General features: G+C 31.9%; 4 protein-coding genes across 4 annotated transcripts; all 4 read right to left on the bottom strand.

The window, feature by feature from the left end:
* Window positions 1–242: 242 nt before the first annotated feature.
* LOC9323389 (protein TIFY 7) lies at window positions 243–2,490 on the bottom strand. The gene is made up of 7 exons (XM_021035399.1): window positions 2,215–2,490; window positions 1,913–1,995; window positions 1,352–1,506; window positions 1,188–1,272; window positions 836–1,094; window positions 681–735; window positions 243–603 (listed from the first exon to the last, which is right to left on the bottom strand). Exons 1-7 carry the CDS (start codon window positions 2,306–2,308, stop codon window positions 510–512), a joined length of 825 nt encoding a protein of 274 aa, XP_020891058.1. The 5' UTR covers window positions 2,309–2,490; the 3' UTR covers window positions 243–509.
* A 1,172-nt stretch (window positions 2,491–3,662) lies between these two features.
* On the bottom strand, window positions 3,663–5,806 carry LOC9323388 (cysteine-rich repeat secretory protein 2). The gene is made up of 3 exons (XM_021010298.1): window positions 4,483–5,806; window positions 4,024–4,155; window positions 3,663–3,939 (listed from the first exon to the last, which is right to left on the bottom strand). Exons 1-3 carry the CDS (start codon window positions 5,231–5,233, stop codon window positions 3,920–3,922), a joined length of 903 nt encoding a protein of 300 aa, XP_020865957.1. The 5' UTR covers window positions 5,234–5,806; the 3' UTR covers window positions 3,663–3,919.
* Window positions 5,807–8,570: 2,764 nt separating this feature from the next.
* On the bottom strand, window positions 8,571–10,268 carry LOC9323387 (probable peroxygenase 5). The gene is made up of 6 exons (XM_002887277.2): window positions 10,014–10,268; window positions 9,817–9,918; window positions 9,479–9,564; window positions 9,297–9,391; window positions 9,032–9,157; window positions 8,571–8,935 (listed from the first exon to the last, which is right to left on the bottom strand). Exons 1-6 carry the CDS (start codon window positions 10,036–10,038, stop codon window positions 8,779–8,781), a joined length of 591 nt encoding a protein of 196 aa, XP_002887323.1. The 5' UTR covers window positions 10,039–10,268; the 3' UTR covers window positions 8,571–8,778.
* A 965-nt stretch (window positions 10,269–11,233) lies between these two features.
* LOC9323386 (probable peroxygenase 4) lies at window positions 11,234–13,098 on the bottom strand. The gene is made up of 6 exons (XM_002887276.2): window positions 12,989–13,098; window positions 12,790–12,891; window positions 12,485–12,570; window positions 12,290–12,384; window positions 11,902–12,027; window positions 11,234–11,555 (listed from the first exon to the last, which is right to left on the bottom strand). Exons 1-6 carry the CDS (start codon window positions 13,008–13,010, stop codon window positions 11,399–11,401), a joined length of 588 nt encoding a protein of 195 aa, XP_002887322.1. The 5' UTR covers window positions 13,011–13,098; the 3' UTR covers window positions 11,234–11,398.
* Window positions 13,099–14,491: the final 1,393 nt, after the last annotated feature.

The raw sequence follows: 14,491 nt of genomic DNA, 5'->3' as shown, positions 1-14,491 counted from the left end.
AAAAAAAAAAAAAACATGGGAGCTACTCTTTATTAAATGACTAAACATACTTTTACTCGGATTGGGAAACTAGAGCATATAAACTAGTATTTTCTTTAACGTCAAAATTTGAACTCGTTACTCCCGTAAAAAGCTATTTAAAACATTAATATTTCCCTTGAAATTATATGTTTTTTTGTTTGGTTGAATAAATCAATTAAGTATTCGATAATAAATAATAATAATAATAATAATAATAATAATAATAATAGCAATAGTGAATTTTATTCGATCTTAAATTCTCGACAGTCGACATACATGACAAACAGATATCTGTTAGTTCTCAAGGTTATAAAGTAATCCTACAATAATAAACCAAAGCATTACAAACAATGATCAAATACAGAGACGCCCTAACGCCTTCTCCTGCTCGTAAGAATATAAATGGTAACTATATAATCATAATCTAATGATTAAAATTACAAATTACCATTGTAAAAAAAAAACCTTAAGAATAATAAGTGTAGGTTCTAGGTAGGAGAAGTAGAAGAGTAACTCATTCCACTAGATTCTCCGGTGGACAAATCAAGAAGCATCTTCTTGTAAGGCATTGCACTCATAAGCCTGCACCAACAACATTCAATTCTTTTAGATTCAATCGAAAAACTCAAGTTTCTATAAAGAAAAGACATGTATCAAACCTCTCTTTGCGCTTCTCCAAGAACCGAGCTAAGGATGCTTTCCGAGCTTGAGGAACTGAAATTAAGCAATTTTTGAGTTTAGTTAGACATATGATGTGTGGAATGAAAATCTTGAATATATAATGATTGGATTCATATTGATATTTTAGATATACCTGAAGGAATCATGTTACCAGGAACTGCATTGAATGATTCGATCATGCTCATTGCATTAGTCGTAGCAATGGGGTTGTCCCTACATCTTGAGTAAGTATCAGTGTGAATGGCAGAGCTTGATGAGGCAGCAGCAGAAGTGTTATGGATTTGTTTTCCATACACTCTTTCAACTTCGAGAATCGGTTGTTGTTTCTTCAAACTACTCTCTCCAGTTTCACCTTTCAAACCGTTCCCCGCGCATAACATGATGTCTTGAGCCTACTCACATATCATCAATAGTCCAATTTAAAACATGTAAATGATATGTAAATGTTATTTGTATGAATCTTGATTTTATATATATATATATACCTTATCGGGAGATATGTCATTAAAGACGCTAACAGTTCCGCCATAAAAGATTGTGAGCTGAGGAGATGATCCTGAGGAAGCCACTCTGTTTCCACAAGCCCATAACAAAATCAAAATATGAAAAGATTGGAATAATTTGTTGAATTCTTTAGCATCGAAATTACCGTGGAACAAGAGAAGGATGAGTTGGTAAAGGAACTGATCCTCCTAGTAAAAGCGGCGATGCGTTCTGAAACGCACCGCTGAATTGGCCTCTGCGGAAAACGGTGGCCGCAGAAACTGATCCCCACTGGTATGCACCCGGAAACGCCTTAGCCTCCTAATTTGTAAACGTCAACATCTTTAAATTTTAAGATTTACATTCTAATTTTATCAAAAATGCCAAGAAATAAACGTGATCCAAACGCCAACCACCAAACGCCACAAAATTTTATATTATTTTTCCCCTAACTTTGCGGCTGGCAAACGACCGACCCTACCAGCTCTTAACTTGCACTTATTATCAATACAACTTTTTTTGTTTTTTTTTTTATGGTTAATGATTGGCCACATACACAAAAATGAAAATTCTCAAAAATTCTCGGCCAGTTTTCCGACCATAAACATAAGATTAGGCATAACAGAAGTATTCACAGATTTTTTTTTAAGTATTCACAGATTTGTTACAATTCTGAAACCAAACCTTAAATAATAGAAACTGCAAGTAAATTTTAAGTTAAACCAACCTGGAAATCTGAAGCAGGCATGAAAGTTGAAGTAGCAAAAACCTTTGCCTTCCCCAATTGTCTAGCTGCCTTCGTACTCAACCCTAAAATATCAATTTTTATGGACATCAATATAAGGCCAATCCTCACTTGTATAAAATATTTAATGGAATCTTTTTAAGTTTTGGAATCTGAATAATTATTTTTAAATAAAACAACTTTTGAACGATATATCCCTGTTTTATTTACGGCTATGTCAAAAGCTAAAACTGATATCATCTTGAAACATTAAAAGAAAAGATCATCGAGACAAGAACACAAACCTCGTTCTCCGACACCATCATCGATGTTAACCTCATGCTTAACGTTATTACTTAGATACTGCTTGTCGCTCAAACCCAGAAAATCTCTTTCCATTGCAAACCAAATCAATGACAAACTCTCAATTTTTTACGTCTCTCTCTTTCGCTGTTTGTGCCCAAAACATTTAAATATAAAGGAAGAAGAAAAACACAGAAGAAAGAAGTGGGAATCCACAAGGAAGGTTTCGTTTTGGTAATGTTACAGACACACTTTTGGAGAGGCCTATTTAACTCTTTGCTTTTCCTGTTTTTAAAGGCTTGATTGATGTTTGACAAAAAAAAAAAAAGGCTTGCTTGATTAAAGCATGTGGGGCATTTTTTAACCGGCAACTAACGGTTGGTGCTACAGGCTACACCGGTTAATTCCCACGTGTTTATTCTTTTGATTTTTTTACATTTCTGAGGACCATATCCATATTCAAGTAGACATCCGTCGGTGGCTCTTGTTTATTAGTGCATGTTTTATTTAAAGTTTTTTCAAAGGTGAATTAATTAGTTTGGATATTTTCTTTGTGATCTCACACATGTAAAAGGTGTGGTTGCTTTTCTTATGCAACGGTTTGGTATTTATCACTTCAGTTTTTTCTTTCTTTGAAAAGTATTCAACTGTTTAATAATAAATGAAATGAGATAAGCCGAGACTCTTTCGTAGAGGCGAAAAGTGTCACTTAATTGGATTTATAATAGCTAAACCACGAGGGATATTCAATGGGCTGAAAGAAGTTTCCTTGATTATCTAAGGCCCATAATTATGTTTTCGGCCCAACTTACATTAACACTGTCCACTATAGATTTGGCTAAATCCACTTACATATCAAAACTAAACCAATGAAGAACTTGAGTGAACTTTTGTAAATTAATACGTGAAAGTTTTGAATCTTTGATAAGTTATAACATATTAAAATATCATTTGAGAACAATTTTATCTTATAAATCGAGATTTTCCAACAGATACATGTAATTGATTATGTAATAATTTATAAACGAAAAACCTGGTTATGAAGCAATCTCTCATTGGCAGTACATTCAGAATTTCAGAAAATAAAAATATGGAAAAGAATTAGACGTTAGTTGGTCTTTCAAATTCCTAAGACCATTTGGTAATCAGCTGGCCAATTTTAAATTTATCATTTTTAATGATTAAAGCATATTATTATTAGGCCAAGTCTTCAATTGAGTTCTTTAGACGATATGAGAATAAATAATGATGAATAAGAAGAAAAGATTCGTTCAGACATTCGCAATAGGACGAGCAAAATGGTTTTGTTTTGTATCTCTATCCTATATTCCGTTTATTTTGTTCCATTATTCTCGACACGTTAACATATCTAACATTGATAATTGAAGAATATTAAACCCTTTTAATTACTTTTATTTACGCATAGACGGAAAAAATGGCATTTATAAGATACCAAATCGAATGTTTCATTCACGTCAAAGAAAGAAGATATCGATTTGGCCTATATAAGTCCGACAATTATACAAAAATCGTTTCGGAGATACAATCATATATTTATATATATATATATATATGTGTATATATATTATATATATTAATATACTATAACTACGTACATCTTATGAGGGAGAACAAAAATATTACAAAAATACAACTAGCAGTGGCTCTACTCGAGTTGTTGATTGATCCCTTTCCCACTTTTTCCTCTCATTTACACCATTTCTCATCTACAAAATGCATAGACATGGTAATTTAGATTTTATAATCGATATAGGAGCAAGAAAAAAAGGGAAAATTAAATTTGTAAATACCTTGTAATTTTCTACATTGCTTTCCAAGAAAAGCGAGAAACACGACGAGCAAGATGATTAAGGTGACGATTCCTATTATTATCGCCAATGTTTTCCCGACCCCATTATCGTCCTTATTGTCCTTCTCCCCTTCTGCCAAAATTAATAGCTAAAATTTTAAAACTATCCATCCACCTCTAAGTTAATAGTATATTTTTTCTCCATCAAAGTATAATATTCATAATTTTTTGGTCAACACCAAGAATTTTATGGGTTTAATACACAAATATAAACCATTAAACTAAATGTTAAAATCAGTCTATTATATTAAATTTTCATAATCCAGAACTTGACTAGAGAGATTGTCATCTATTTGGTTACGTTAAAAGGTGTTTTTTTTTCTTCCTTTATTTTTTTTGCTGATTACAACTTTTTAATTTTTATTAAGTTTATTTAAAATAAGTTTAGAGGAAGACTGACCATGACCAAAGTTTGGGCCTGGGGTCTGACGCGCGTGACTACCACCCACACTGAATCGCGCGTAACATTTCGACAAGTAAACGTATCCTCCCTGAGCCATTCCACAATCAGATTTGAGCCGTCCGATTGCATCAGACAAACAATCTTGGCACTGTGATGTACTTAGATCGCCGGAGCACTGAGCCACACCTTGAACATTCCCGTTGCCACCGTTCCTGTAAGGTCCATCCCCGGAACCTAAAGAACCGATGACGTCACTAACTTTGGTCAACGCATCCTGGTCGTTGAAGTCCATCGCCTGTCCACATTTGTTGAGGATCAACGTTTTGTCTTGAACCCCAAGGAACGATTTGTTGTCGTAACGGATCAGACAATTCTCCAACTGCAAGAACCCTGAATATGAGTTAGAACATAAGGTTCCAACCTGTGCGACGGCGCTTGATACGCACGTCGAGCAGGCGGTTGGGTCGAGGTCGCCGCGGCACTGGTAAAGGCCGTATACGGTAACGGTTGGTTCCGGTTTTCCGGTGGGAACCGTGAAGTTGGCGTAGCGGCTTTGGGCGGTGGAGCTGACGAAGGAAGAGAGGAGAGAGTTTAGATTTGTCTCGTAGCCGGAGCTAGGAGAGAATTTCGCCGGAGAGCAAACGGCGTATATGTAATTGTCCGTGGGGGAGGAGGAAGATGGGTTCATTAATATGACGGCGGTGAGAAGGAAACAGAGAAGGGACGTCGTCGTCTTTGTCTTGAACATGTTTTACTTTTTCTTTGAGAGATAGAGAAAGAGAGATGATGATTTGGTAAAAAAGAAGTTGAAGATAGAAGACTTGCTTTAAAGAGAATTAACGTAAAGAAGGGTACTCTTATATGTGGTTCCATGTTGCATGTTTTTTTTTTTGGTTGGGGACGTTCTTAAGAATTTCCACAATTTGCAAGTTCCATATCGTTGAAATTACTAAAATAATTGCAACTCTTTCTTCGTTAAGAGTTTTTTTTTTTAAAAGCTTTAATGTGGAGTTTGGCAATGTGCGTCGATTTAATGTCCATTAAAACTTTCTTTTTTGAATACAATAGTAATTCTTACTCATTTGAATTCAATTTTTATTTTGACAGTGACTTGTGTGAATTCGTTATAAGCTTTCTAGTTTCTACCATTATTACTTAATAATTACCCTTACTATGAGCCAAGAAGGCAATAAAAATTGAGGAGTTTCTTATAGTAGGGTTGTAGTTCGAATGCGTATATATACAAAGGCCAAATCGATCGGAATTTCCACGAGATTGATACAAACTAACTTATTTACATGTATATACAATCACAACGACAAAAATATGAAAATTTGCATTCCACTAGTTTTTCTGTCTTATACAAGATGATAGGACGAAGCTTCTAGCATTATTTGTGTGTGCTGTTTGCATATATATAAATATTGACAATAGTGGGTTTTTTTCGTTTTTCTTTATTATCAAGAAACAAAATCGATATGAATAATACCGAGTAATGAACGACGTATACGTCATGAAAACGAGTTATGGTCATTAATTTATTACATGTAGTATAGCGTATAGAGTTTGGATAGGCAATGGTACTTGAAAATGATTTTAGAAGATGAAAAATTTATTTATATAGATAGGGATATTGGCGTGGTGGTCGAGATGTTATACAAATTTATATACATATTTATATAAGGCTTGTATCATCTTTTTAATATTTTTTTTAATATAATGAGATCAATCAAGTAACTAGGCTTCCAACGTCAAAGTTCAGTTACGGGACCGGTGAACGAATTAGAGAAGACAATAATGTTATTTGACCGACTTTTGTTTAGTTCTTAAAACCACAACACCCCTCGATTGTATTGACTTTTTCTTTGCCTGTATGGCTATATATATTGTTATTGACTTTAGTAATACTATCTTCTTCCTTTTTTTTTTGGAAGTTAATTCTTTTTAAGAAAAACAAATATCCATTGTAGTATTTGTTACGGCTGCAGAAAGTTTATTTTTGTATCTATCTATAAATTAATCACAACATGCATGTAGTGTTTTTCATACTTACATAATCTAGTAACTATATAAGGAAACATTTATGATACTAGAACATTGATAATTATTAACGAAACAATGACAATAATGTAACAATACAAGTAATCATTTTGTTGATAAGGGATCCATTCGATTCAGTTATGAAGTTGAAATAATAACTAAGACATAATTGAGAGCAGAAAGTTCTGCTAATTGCATGGTGGAATTGATCAATCATATTACTTTCCATAATATTATTTTATTTTCACGTAATGTAACATAAGAAGAGAAAAGATATCAGTGAAAAGTACAGCTAAACAAAGACCGGATAAAGTTTGATAAAGGGGATTAGAAGTTGTATCATTTTATCCACTAAACGGATCAAGGGCCAACCTACACAAATAGACTTTTAAAGTCTTAATATTTAAACCCACACAAAGCTTTAATATCTATAGAATGTTCCAACATTGATAATTCGACTGTTGATTTCAATTCGGAATGTTATATCTGTATTTTTGTTTGGTTTTAGTTTGGGTTTTTGTTTTTGTTTTTGTTTTTCTTGATAATAGTATTCAAAATGAAATATAAATCTATTTAAACCATATTAAAATATAACTCGGTTTTAAACCAAGTATTGATTTTTTTCGTTAGCAGGTGGATCCATAATCATTTCGATGGAAAAAGTATAGATTTAGGGAGAATTAAATTAATGCAGATATTAAGGGATTTTTGGTGAGTAATTTCGTGGCTTGACTTCTAAGAAGTCATTGGTCCATTTCTTGAAAAAAATGATAAAAATTCGTATTGCGCTGTCGATAATTTTCTTGAATTTAGACTAACCTAATTAAGTTGACTCGTTCGTCAATTCCAAAAGGAAAATATATGTTTCTGGAAAAATTGTGGAAATCTTTCAGCATTGAAATCTACCTATTAAAATCAGTGGAGAAATCCAATATCCATATGACTATTAATTATAGATTTGAATGAACTTTTGATATGCTATTGATCGTCATCGTCTTATGTTTACATTCAAAAATTCCATTTCACTTAAGAGAAAATCTGGACAAAAGTAACAAAAAAAAAAAAAAAAATCGTTAATAAGAATTCAAAAGTTATATCACAAACTGACAAGATAAATTTTCCTCTGTTTTACTTTTCTTCTTCCCGAAGTCTACTGTCTATTTTCACATGAATATTTTCATAGCAAGATCGTATATGATTATGATTTTTTTTTCACATTTTCTCTTCTTACGCATCAATGATTGGTTAGTGAGAGCATTCATTTTTTTCACCTTTTAGACCCTTTGGGCCTTGGACATTCATTTAGATCCACCGTTGGAGGTGGTATGAGAATCTGGTTATTATGAATTTTTAAAGTCTTATTGATAATATGATACTCGTTTACAATTGTTGCTATATATTCGAGCATATCTTATATATCCTGAAAGTGTATAAAGAAATTAATCAGTGCCATATGTGGAAGTAGATTAGTTATGGATTAGGACATACAAATTTGTCAGGATCTAATTATTTTGAGGAATAAGGGTTTAAACTCACCCACCCTCTAGCTACCACATACTGTCCCTTTAAACAAAAGTTTTTCTATTGAAAAGGGAACTAAAAGAATGTAACATTACACATGTTATGTTAGATTAGACACCACAATAAGCATTATGTCTGATCCTGTCTTTTATTTATTTATTTCATGTTTAATGTGTAATATCTAAGGTAATATATAGATGTATCTTCAAATTGGTGTTTGTCAATAATGTTTACCTTTTTAAAATCGGATATTTGAGTTGGGCCTGTAATCTAAAATAACAGATCTTATGGGCTTTTATTCTTTATTTCTTAAATCAGCCCAATTATATTGAGACAAAAGCCATCTGTAATAAAAAATACGTCCCTAAGATTTTTGTTCCTTGTCAAAAGCCCATGAATTTATCATTTCTAATTTTATAGAGTTGCTCTTTTAACTCTGGAACGTTTTTCATCTGTTGAGCCAAAACCATTGAACTAACCTGGTTTTGCTTACAATCACTAAACGTATTTGAGATATGTTCGTCTTCAACTTAAATTATATAATCTTTTATTTGAATAAGATACAACCATATAAGATTACAAGTATACGTACTAACGTAAATCAAATACACAAATAATCTATATATGTCTAGAAAATCAAACACATCCCAATCTTCACCATAGATTACTGTAACTACTAAAAGATTTAACTAAAACAGATTCACGAGCATAACAGCGAATTTACATTAAGATTTATGAATGATTCTTAGGAGTTTGAGAAGATCTTTGTTTCTCGAGTTGTTCGAAAAGAGACCCATCATAGACGGCTCTCACTGTCTCTTTGTGTAGCAAACCGTTCTTGTCTTTGCACAAATTATACAATACCTTCCACTCCCCAAATGCTAAAATTCTGCCATTTTAGTTCACATAGATTATTCAGATTCATATGATCACGTTTTCGGGTTTTGGTGTAGATAAAATTAAACCAAACTGGTTCGATATTTACCCTCCTCTACAATCATTAGGTTCTCTGTTTGCCTTGAGAAGTTCTTTAAGTTCCTTGTTGGTCAAAGCATCACGATGTGTGTGAGCATGCTTCGCAAATATCTCCTCGAACTTCGAAGCCACAAACCTAACAAAAATAAAATTATTTTGATTTCCAAAATTCACTAATTACCTCTAAAGACACAAAACAGTTAGCAAATTAAAAGAAGGATTACAAAAAAAAAAAAAAAAAAAAAAAAAAAAAAAAAAAAAAAAAAAAACCATACCGTCCATCTTTGTCGTAAACGCCTGAATCGCTGCTATGTATGCCAAGGTTGATATTCTTAACCTCTATCGGAAACGAGAATGAGAATCCTTTCCCCTTGAAACCAAAACGCTTAAAGTGATTCTTTTTTTTTTTTCTTATGTAACGTATATGAAATTAAATTTGAACTGTATCAATATTTACCGGACGAGTTTTGCTGCTGAGACTGATGTTGATGAACACGGCAGCGAATGTTGACAACAAATATCCACATCCGATTGCTCTGAATCCTGTTCTTGTTTATGTTTGTTTGTCATGTCACATCAATAAAATTAATAAAACTGTAAAATTTATTTTTCTTTTGGGTTACAAAATAATAGATCTTCCTTTGAATATTAACAGATACGAGTATACGACCATAACAACCATGCACAGAAATATGTTACGTGAGAAGACAAAAGATCTCTAATACAAATCTGGTTTCGGATTTTACAAGATTGTTTAAGACATTTTGGTCGAACCAGGAGTTTTCAAGACCGTACCTTGAAATGTCTCTGAGGGATAAACGATGCCATCTTTATTTCTGTCGAAGTAGGCGACATGTCTTTGCAAGAAATTATCTTTTTCTGGAACAACTTTCACTTCTACAACCACACACAAAACCGTTTTAAGATTTAATTAATGGTAAAGATGCGTTATTTACTAATTAATTACCAGTATGGATGTTGGAAGAAAGTACCAGCAGTGGGAATAGAGGAAGCCATAATCAGAGATATAGAGAAAAAAAGATAAGTGAATGGTTATTAGAGAAAGTAACTGAAAATATTGAAAAGAGAATGGTGAAACTTTGTTCTTGTATGATAATAATTAATGTGCTAAATATTCGACTCGGTCTGGTGCAGCCGCGCGATATATTTATATACAGTTGTTCTGTATATATTATAACAAGTCATTATCTAAGTAAACATATCGTGTAAAAAACAAAAACAAAATTGTACATATCGTGCAAGACTGAGAAGGTTACTAAATCTAAATATGAACATATGGAGACTGATTAGTCAATGTTTATACAAAAATAGTGATATCAAATTGGTGGATGGTGATAATGCAACTATGTTGGAGATATATATTAAAATTAGAACGTGCTATTTAAAAGATAATCATACTAAATTCTTTTGTTTTCTTAAATAGAAATTTTAAAAGAGTATAGTATAGTATGTGATCACATGAGTACTCTTTAAGTATATGTTTTAATTTTAGAAATCTATCAAACATCAAGCGAGGAACCATAAGTTTTTGGTGAGGTTTATGATTTTTATCGACATCAAGACAATTTTTGATCTCAGGAAAGAAACCGGTGAATATAATTAAAATTTAATTAGTAAAAATTTAGTTTTAGCGGTTTTAGAGTTTGTATGTTTTTGTTGTCCTTTTTTTCAAAAATTGTCTCCATGTTTAAATTTATTTATTATATCCGGGAATTTCAACTTATTTCGTCGGCTTAGTTGTCAAGGATATTTTTTTTCTTCCACTTACGTATATAATTTAATCTTTTTAATAATATTTCAGATGAGAAAAGTAAAGTATATTGTATGCCGTGTGTGTTTTCTTAGTTGTTACGCCCAAACAAGAGAACCAATACAGAAAATAAAAGCCAATCTGGTTTGTATATATATATATATATATATATATATATATATATATATATATATATACCATATATACAATGTCATAGCAAGTTAGATTCCTTTAGCTTTGCAACGTTTTTATGTATTTGTCGAGCCAAAAACCATTGGACAAATGCGGTTTGGCTTACAATTTGTAAATGTATATATTGACTTGTCGTGACCGAAAAACAATTGATGGTTAAAAGATGTTGGAAATTGAGATATGTTTGCCTTCAATTTAAATTATATAATCTTTGATTGGAAATAACAAGTACGTACACAATTGATCAAATACACGAAAAACAATAAATTTAGAGAATCAAACACATTACAATCCATTTTTTTTGTTGTTGTTAAAAACTCATTACAATCTTCACACCATATATTACTGTAACATTGAATAATAGTTTTTTATATAAACAGATTCACGAGCATAACAATGAATTTAGATTGGGATTTATGGATGTTTCGTAGAAGTTTTAGAAGATCTTTGTTTCTCGAGTTTTTCGAAAAGAGAACCATCGTAGGAAGCTCTCACTGTGTCTTTGTGCAACAAACCGTTCTTGTCTTTGCACAAATAATGCAATATCTTCCACTCCGTATACCCTGCAATCCTGCATTTTTAATTCACATATATTATTCATATCACGTTTTCGGGCCCGGCCTAGAGGGCAAGCTACTGAAACCACCGATTTGGGCCTTAAAATTTAAAGGTCTTTTTACCTAAAAATTTGTTAAGTTTTTTTATATACAATAATTTTTGTAGGACCTTTTAAAAATATTGTGGGCTTTTAGAGACAACTACAACATTCGTTTTAATGATAAAAATCTAATTTAAACGAAATTTTTTTAAATGAACTTTAAGTTTTGCTTAGGACACCCAAATTTACCGGGTCGGCACTGCGGTTATGGTAGAGCAAATTAAACCGAATAAAAAAACCGAACCGTTTCGATACTTACCATCCAATACGATCGTTAGGTTCTTTGTTTGCCTTTAGTAGTTGTTTGAGTTCCTCGTTGGTCAAAGCATCGCGATGTGTGTGTGCATGCTTCGCAAATATCTCCTCAAACTTCGAAGCCACAAACCTAACCAAAATTAAACTGATTTAGATTTCCCAAATTCACTAATTACATTCAAAGATAGTAATATAGGCAATTTCTTTTTTTTAAATGAATGTAAAGTTAATTATATTCAATAAAAAAACCTTTGTTACATTATTGAATGCATCAATGCAACTTTCATAATCTATAGGATTTTATAATGAATCAAAAAAAAAAAAAAACAAATAATATATCTAATAAGGTATAGAACCAATCCATAGAACCAATCCAGAGTCGTAATCCATACCGTCCATCTTTGTCGTAAACGCCTGAATCGCTGCCATGTTTGGCAAGGTGAATATTCTTAACCTCTATCGGAAACAAGATAGAGAATCCTTTACCCTGTAACCAAACACATTTTTGATTCCCTTTTTTTTTTCATTTTTCTTTTGTAACGTATGAAACTAAATTTTAACTGTCTCAATATTTTCAGATTAATTACCGGACGAGTTTTGCTGCTGAGACCTATGTTGATGAACACAGAAGCAACTGCTGACAACAAATATCCACACCCAATTGCTCTAAATCCTGTTCTTGTTATTTTTTGGATCCAACAGTAAAATTAGTAAACACATCAGAAGATCTTATTGATATATAAGACCATAACAGCCACACACACATAGAAGACAAAAGAATGAAAGATCTATATTCTCTTAATACAAATCTAGATTTAGATATTACGAGGTTTGATTAGGACATTTTATAAGTTGACAAAAAAAAAAAAGAGGACATTTTATAAGACCGTACCTTGAAATGTCTCCGAGGGATAAACGATACCATCTTTGTTCCTATCGAAAAAAGCGACATGTCTCTGCAAGAAATTATCTTCTTCTGGAACAAATTTCACTCCTACAATCATCCAAAAAACGTTTTAAGATCGATTTGATGGTACATGTGTGTGATTGTGTGATTACTAATCACAGATATGAATGTTAGAAAAAAGTACCAGTGGAAATAGAGGAAGCCATGATGGGAATGAGAGAGAGAGAGAAAGAGAATGGTAAAGATGAGAAAGTAACTGAACAAAGTGAAAAGAGAAGGCGAAACACACGCTTCTTTTATGCTCCTTTGTTCTTGTATTAAATAACAATGCGATTAAGATTCGATTTGATATATTTGTATCGTCGTACTTTTTTTTGTTTTATACGAAGGCAAGAAAATGAGTGGGATGCTTTAGACATTTTTTACACTTATCAATTTATCATTCACGCACCATGTTTGCTTTCGCTGATACTTTCCTCGTTCTTTAAAAACAAAAAGTTAACAAATTGTTACTCCGAAAATTTTATTTTAACCTATCATTAATTTAATATACAAATTGTATTTTTTTTCATGTGTTTCTATTAGTTAAAAATTGCATAGTTTTGATCGTTTCGCATGGCCGACGGTATCTAATTAATAGAATGTTACCTAAGAGGCTAAGACTAAGTACATATATCGTATACGACTGAGAAGGTTAATTAATTTAAAAATCTAACTATGAATACATTAAGAATCGATGAACGGGTTTTATACAAAAAGAATGAAATACATTACTTATCGGCAAAGGAGATCAATGAAGCTACGGTGGAGATAAATATTAAATTCATGGCTCCATAAAGTGATTTTTGAAAGAGATATTAAAATGAAATTCATTTCAGAAAAAAAAAAATAAAGAGGAAATTATTAGTGGGTATATATGCCACGGGTGTTTTCGTATTGTTTCTATTTTATTTTAAAGCCTGCACACTTTTAAATGTTGGGTTCTTGAATCTTGATCAATGTTGATGAATCACATTTTTAATTTTTACAATTTTCACATGTATTTTAAAGCCTACACACTGGATTTAGGTTTCAATGTAGCCTTGTGCATGCAATGATGCAAAATAATTTTTTTACAATTTTCACATATATTACCAAAGAAAAACTTTGAACGTAACAAAATTATGGATTAAAATTTCAAGTTGTTTTTTTTTTTTGTATGATCGTGATAATCTTTTATCAATTTTTAGTGACATAAAAGTACACATGACTAATATTATTTCTTCCAAGTTTCAACCTTTCTTCTTATAGTAAAGTGTGTATATGTGAACAACTTTCATGTCCATCAATTACATTTTACCAAGCAATTAATATTTTCTCAAAATGCATTTTTATTAATGTTATGATAATTAAGGATTTTCTAAAAGTGTTTATAACAAAGACTGATTTGAATGCAAACTATAATCTAAATGGGAAATGTTTTTAAAGATGGTGAGAACGTTAAGTAAACGGTATCAATATGCACACGCATTGGAAATGTGAAGTAACAAAAAGGTCATTGCGTAAAGCTGAGTGCAACAGATTCCTTATGCTTTATTTCTTGTCTTGTCCAAAGGCTCATGATGCAAAATTGAAAACCCTACACAAATTCCTCTCCACATTCACACTTGGTATAGGTCGTTGCTTCTACAAATTACCACAACATTCC

The sequence above is a fragment of the Arabidopsis lyrata genome (genome assembly GCF_000004255.2).
Source record: "Arabidopsis lyrata subsp. lyrata unplaced genomic scaffold ARALYscaffold_2, whole genome shotgun sequence".
In the NCBI taxonomy this organism is placed as follows: Eukaryota; Viridiplantae; Streptophyta; class Magnoliopsida; order Brassicales; family Brassicaceae; genus Arabidopsis; species Arabidopsis lyrata.
The sequence above is the reverse complement of the archived record's forward strand: the minus strand, read 5'-3'. Positions and strand labels throughout refer to the sequence as shown.

Coding starts and splice junctions, on each gene's coding strand:
- LOC9323388 (XM_021010298.1), bottom strand. CDS start 5,233: ATGTTCAAGACAAAGACGACGACGTCCCTTCTCTGTTTCCTTCTCACC. Junction 4,156..4,482: donor AGGCCCAAACTTTGGTCATG/GTCAGTCTTCCT, acceptor TAATTTTGGCAG/AAGGGGAGAAGGACAATAAG. Junction 3,940..4,023: donor GCAATGTAGAAAATTACAAG/GTATTTACAAAT, acceptor TGCATTTTGTAG/ATGAGAAATGGTGTAAATGA.
- LOC9323387 (XM_002887277.2), bottom strand. CDS start 10,038: ATGGCTTCCTCTATTCCCACTGCTG. Junction 9,565..9,816: donor TCCCTCAGAGACATTTCAAG/GTACGGTCTTGA, acceptor AAACAAGAACAG/GATTCAGAGCAATCGGATGT. Junction 9,392..9,478: donor TCAGCAGCAAAACTCGTCCG/GTAAATATTGAT, acceptor TTTGGTTTCAAG/GGGAAAGGATTCTCATTCTC.
- LOC9323386 (XM_002887276.2), bottom strand. CDS start 13,010: ATGGCTTCCTCTATTTCCACTG. Junction 12,571..12,789: donor TCCCTCGGAGACATTTCAAG/GTACGGTCTTAT, acceptor TAACAAGAACAG/GATTTAGAGCAATTGGGTGT. Junction 12,028..12,289: donor GTTTACGACAAAGATGGACG/GTATGGATTACG, acceptor AATTTTGGTTAG/GTTTGTGGCTTCGAAGTTTG.
- LOC9323389 (XM_021035399.1), bottom strand. CDS start 2,308: ATGGAAAGAGATTTTCTGGGTTTGAGCGACAAGCAGTATCTAAGTAAT. Junction 1,507..1,912: donor TGCCTGCTTCAGATTTCCAG/GTTGGTTTAACT, acceptor TTTACAAATTAG/GAGGCTAAGGCGTTTCCGGG. Junction 1,095..1,187: donor ATGACATATCTCCCGATAAG/GTATATATATAT, acceptor ATATGTGAGTAG/GCTCAAGACATCATGTTATG.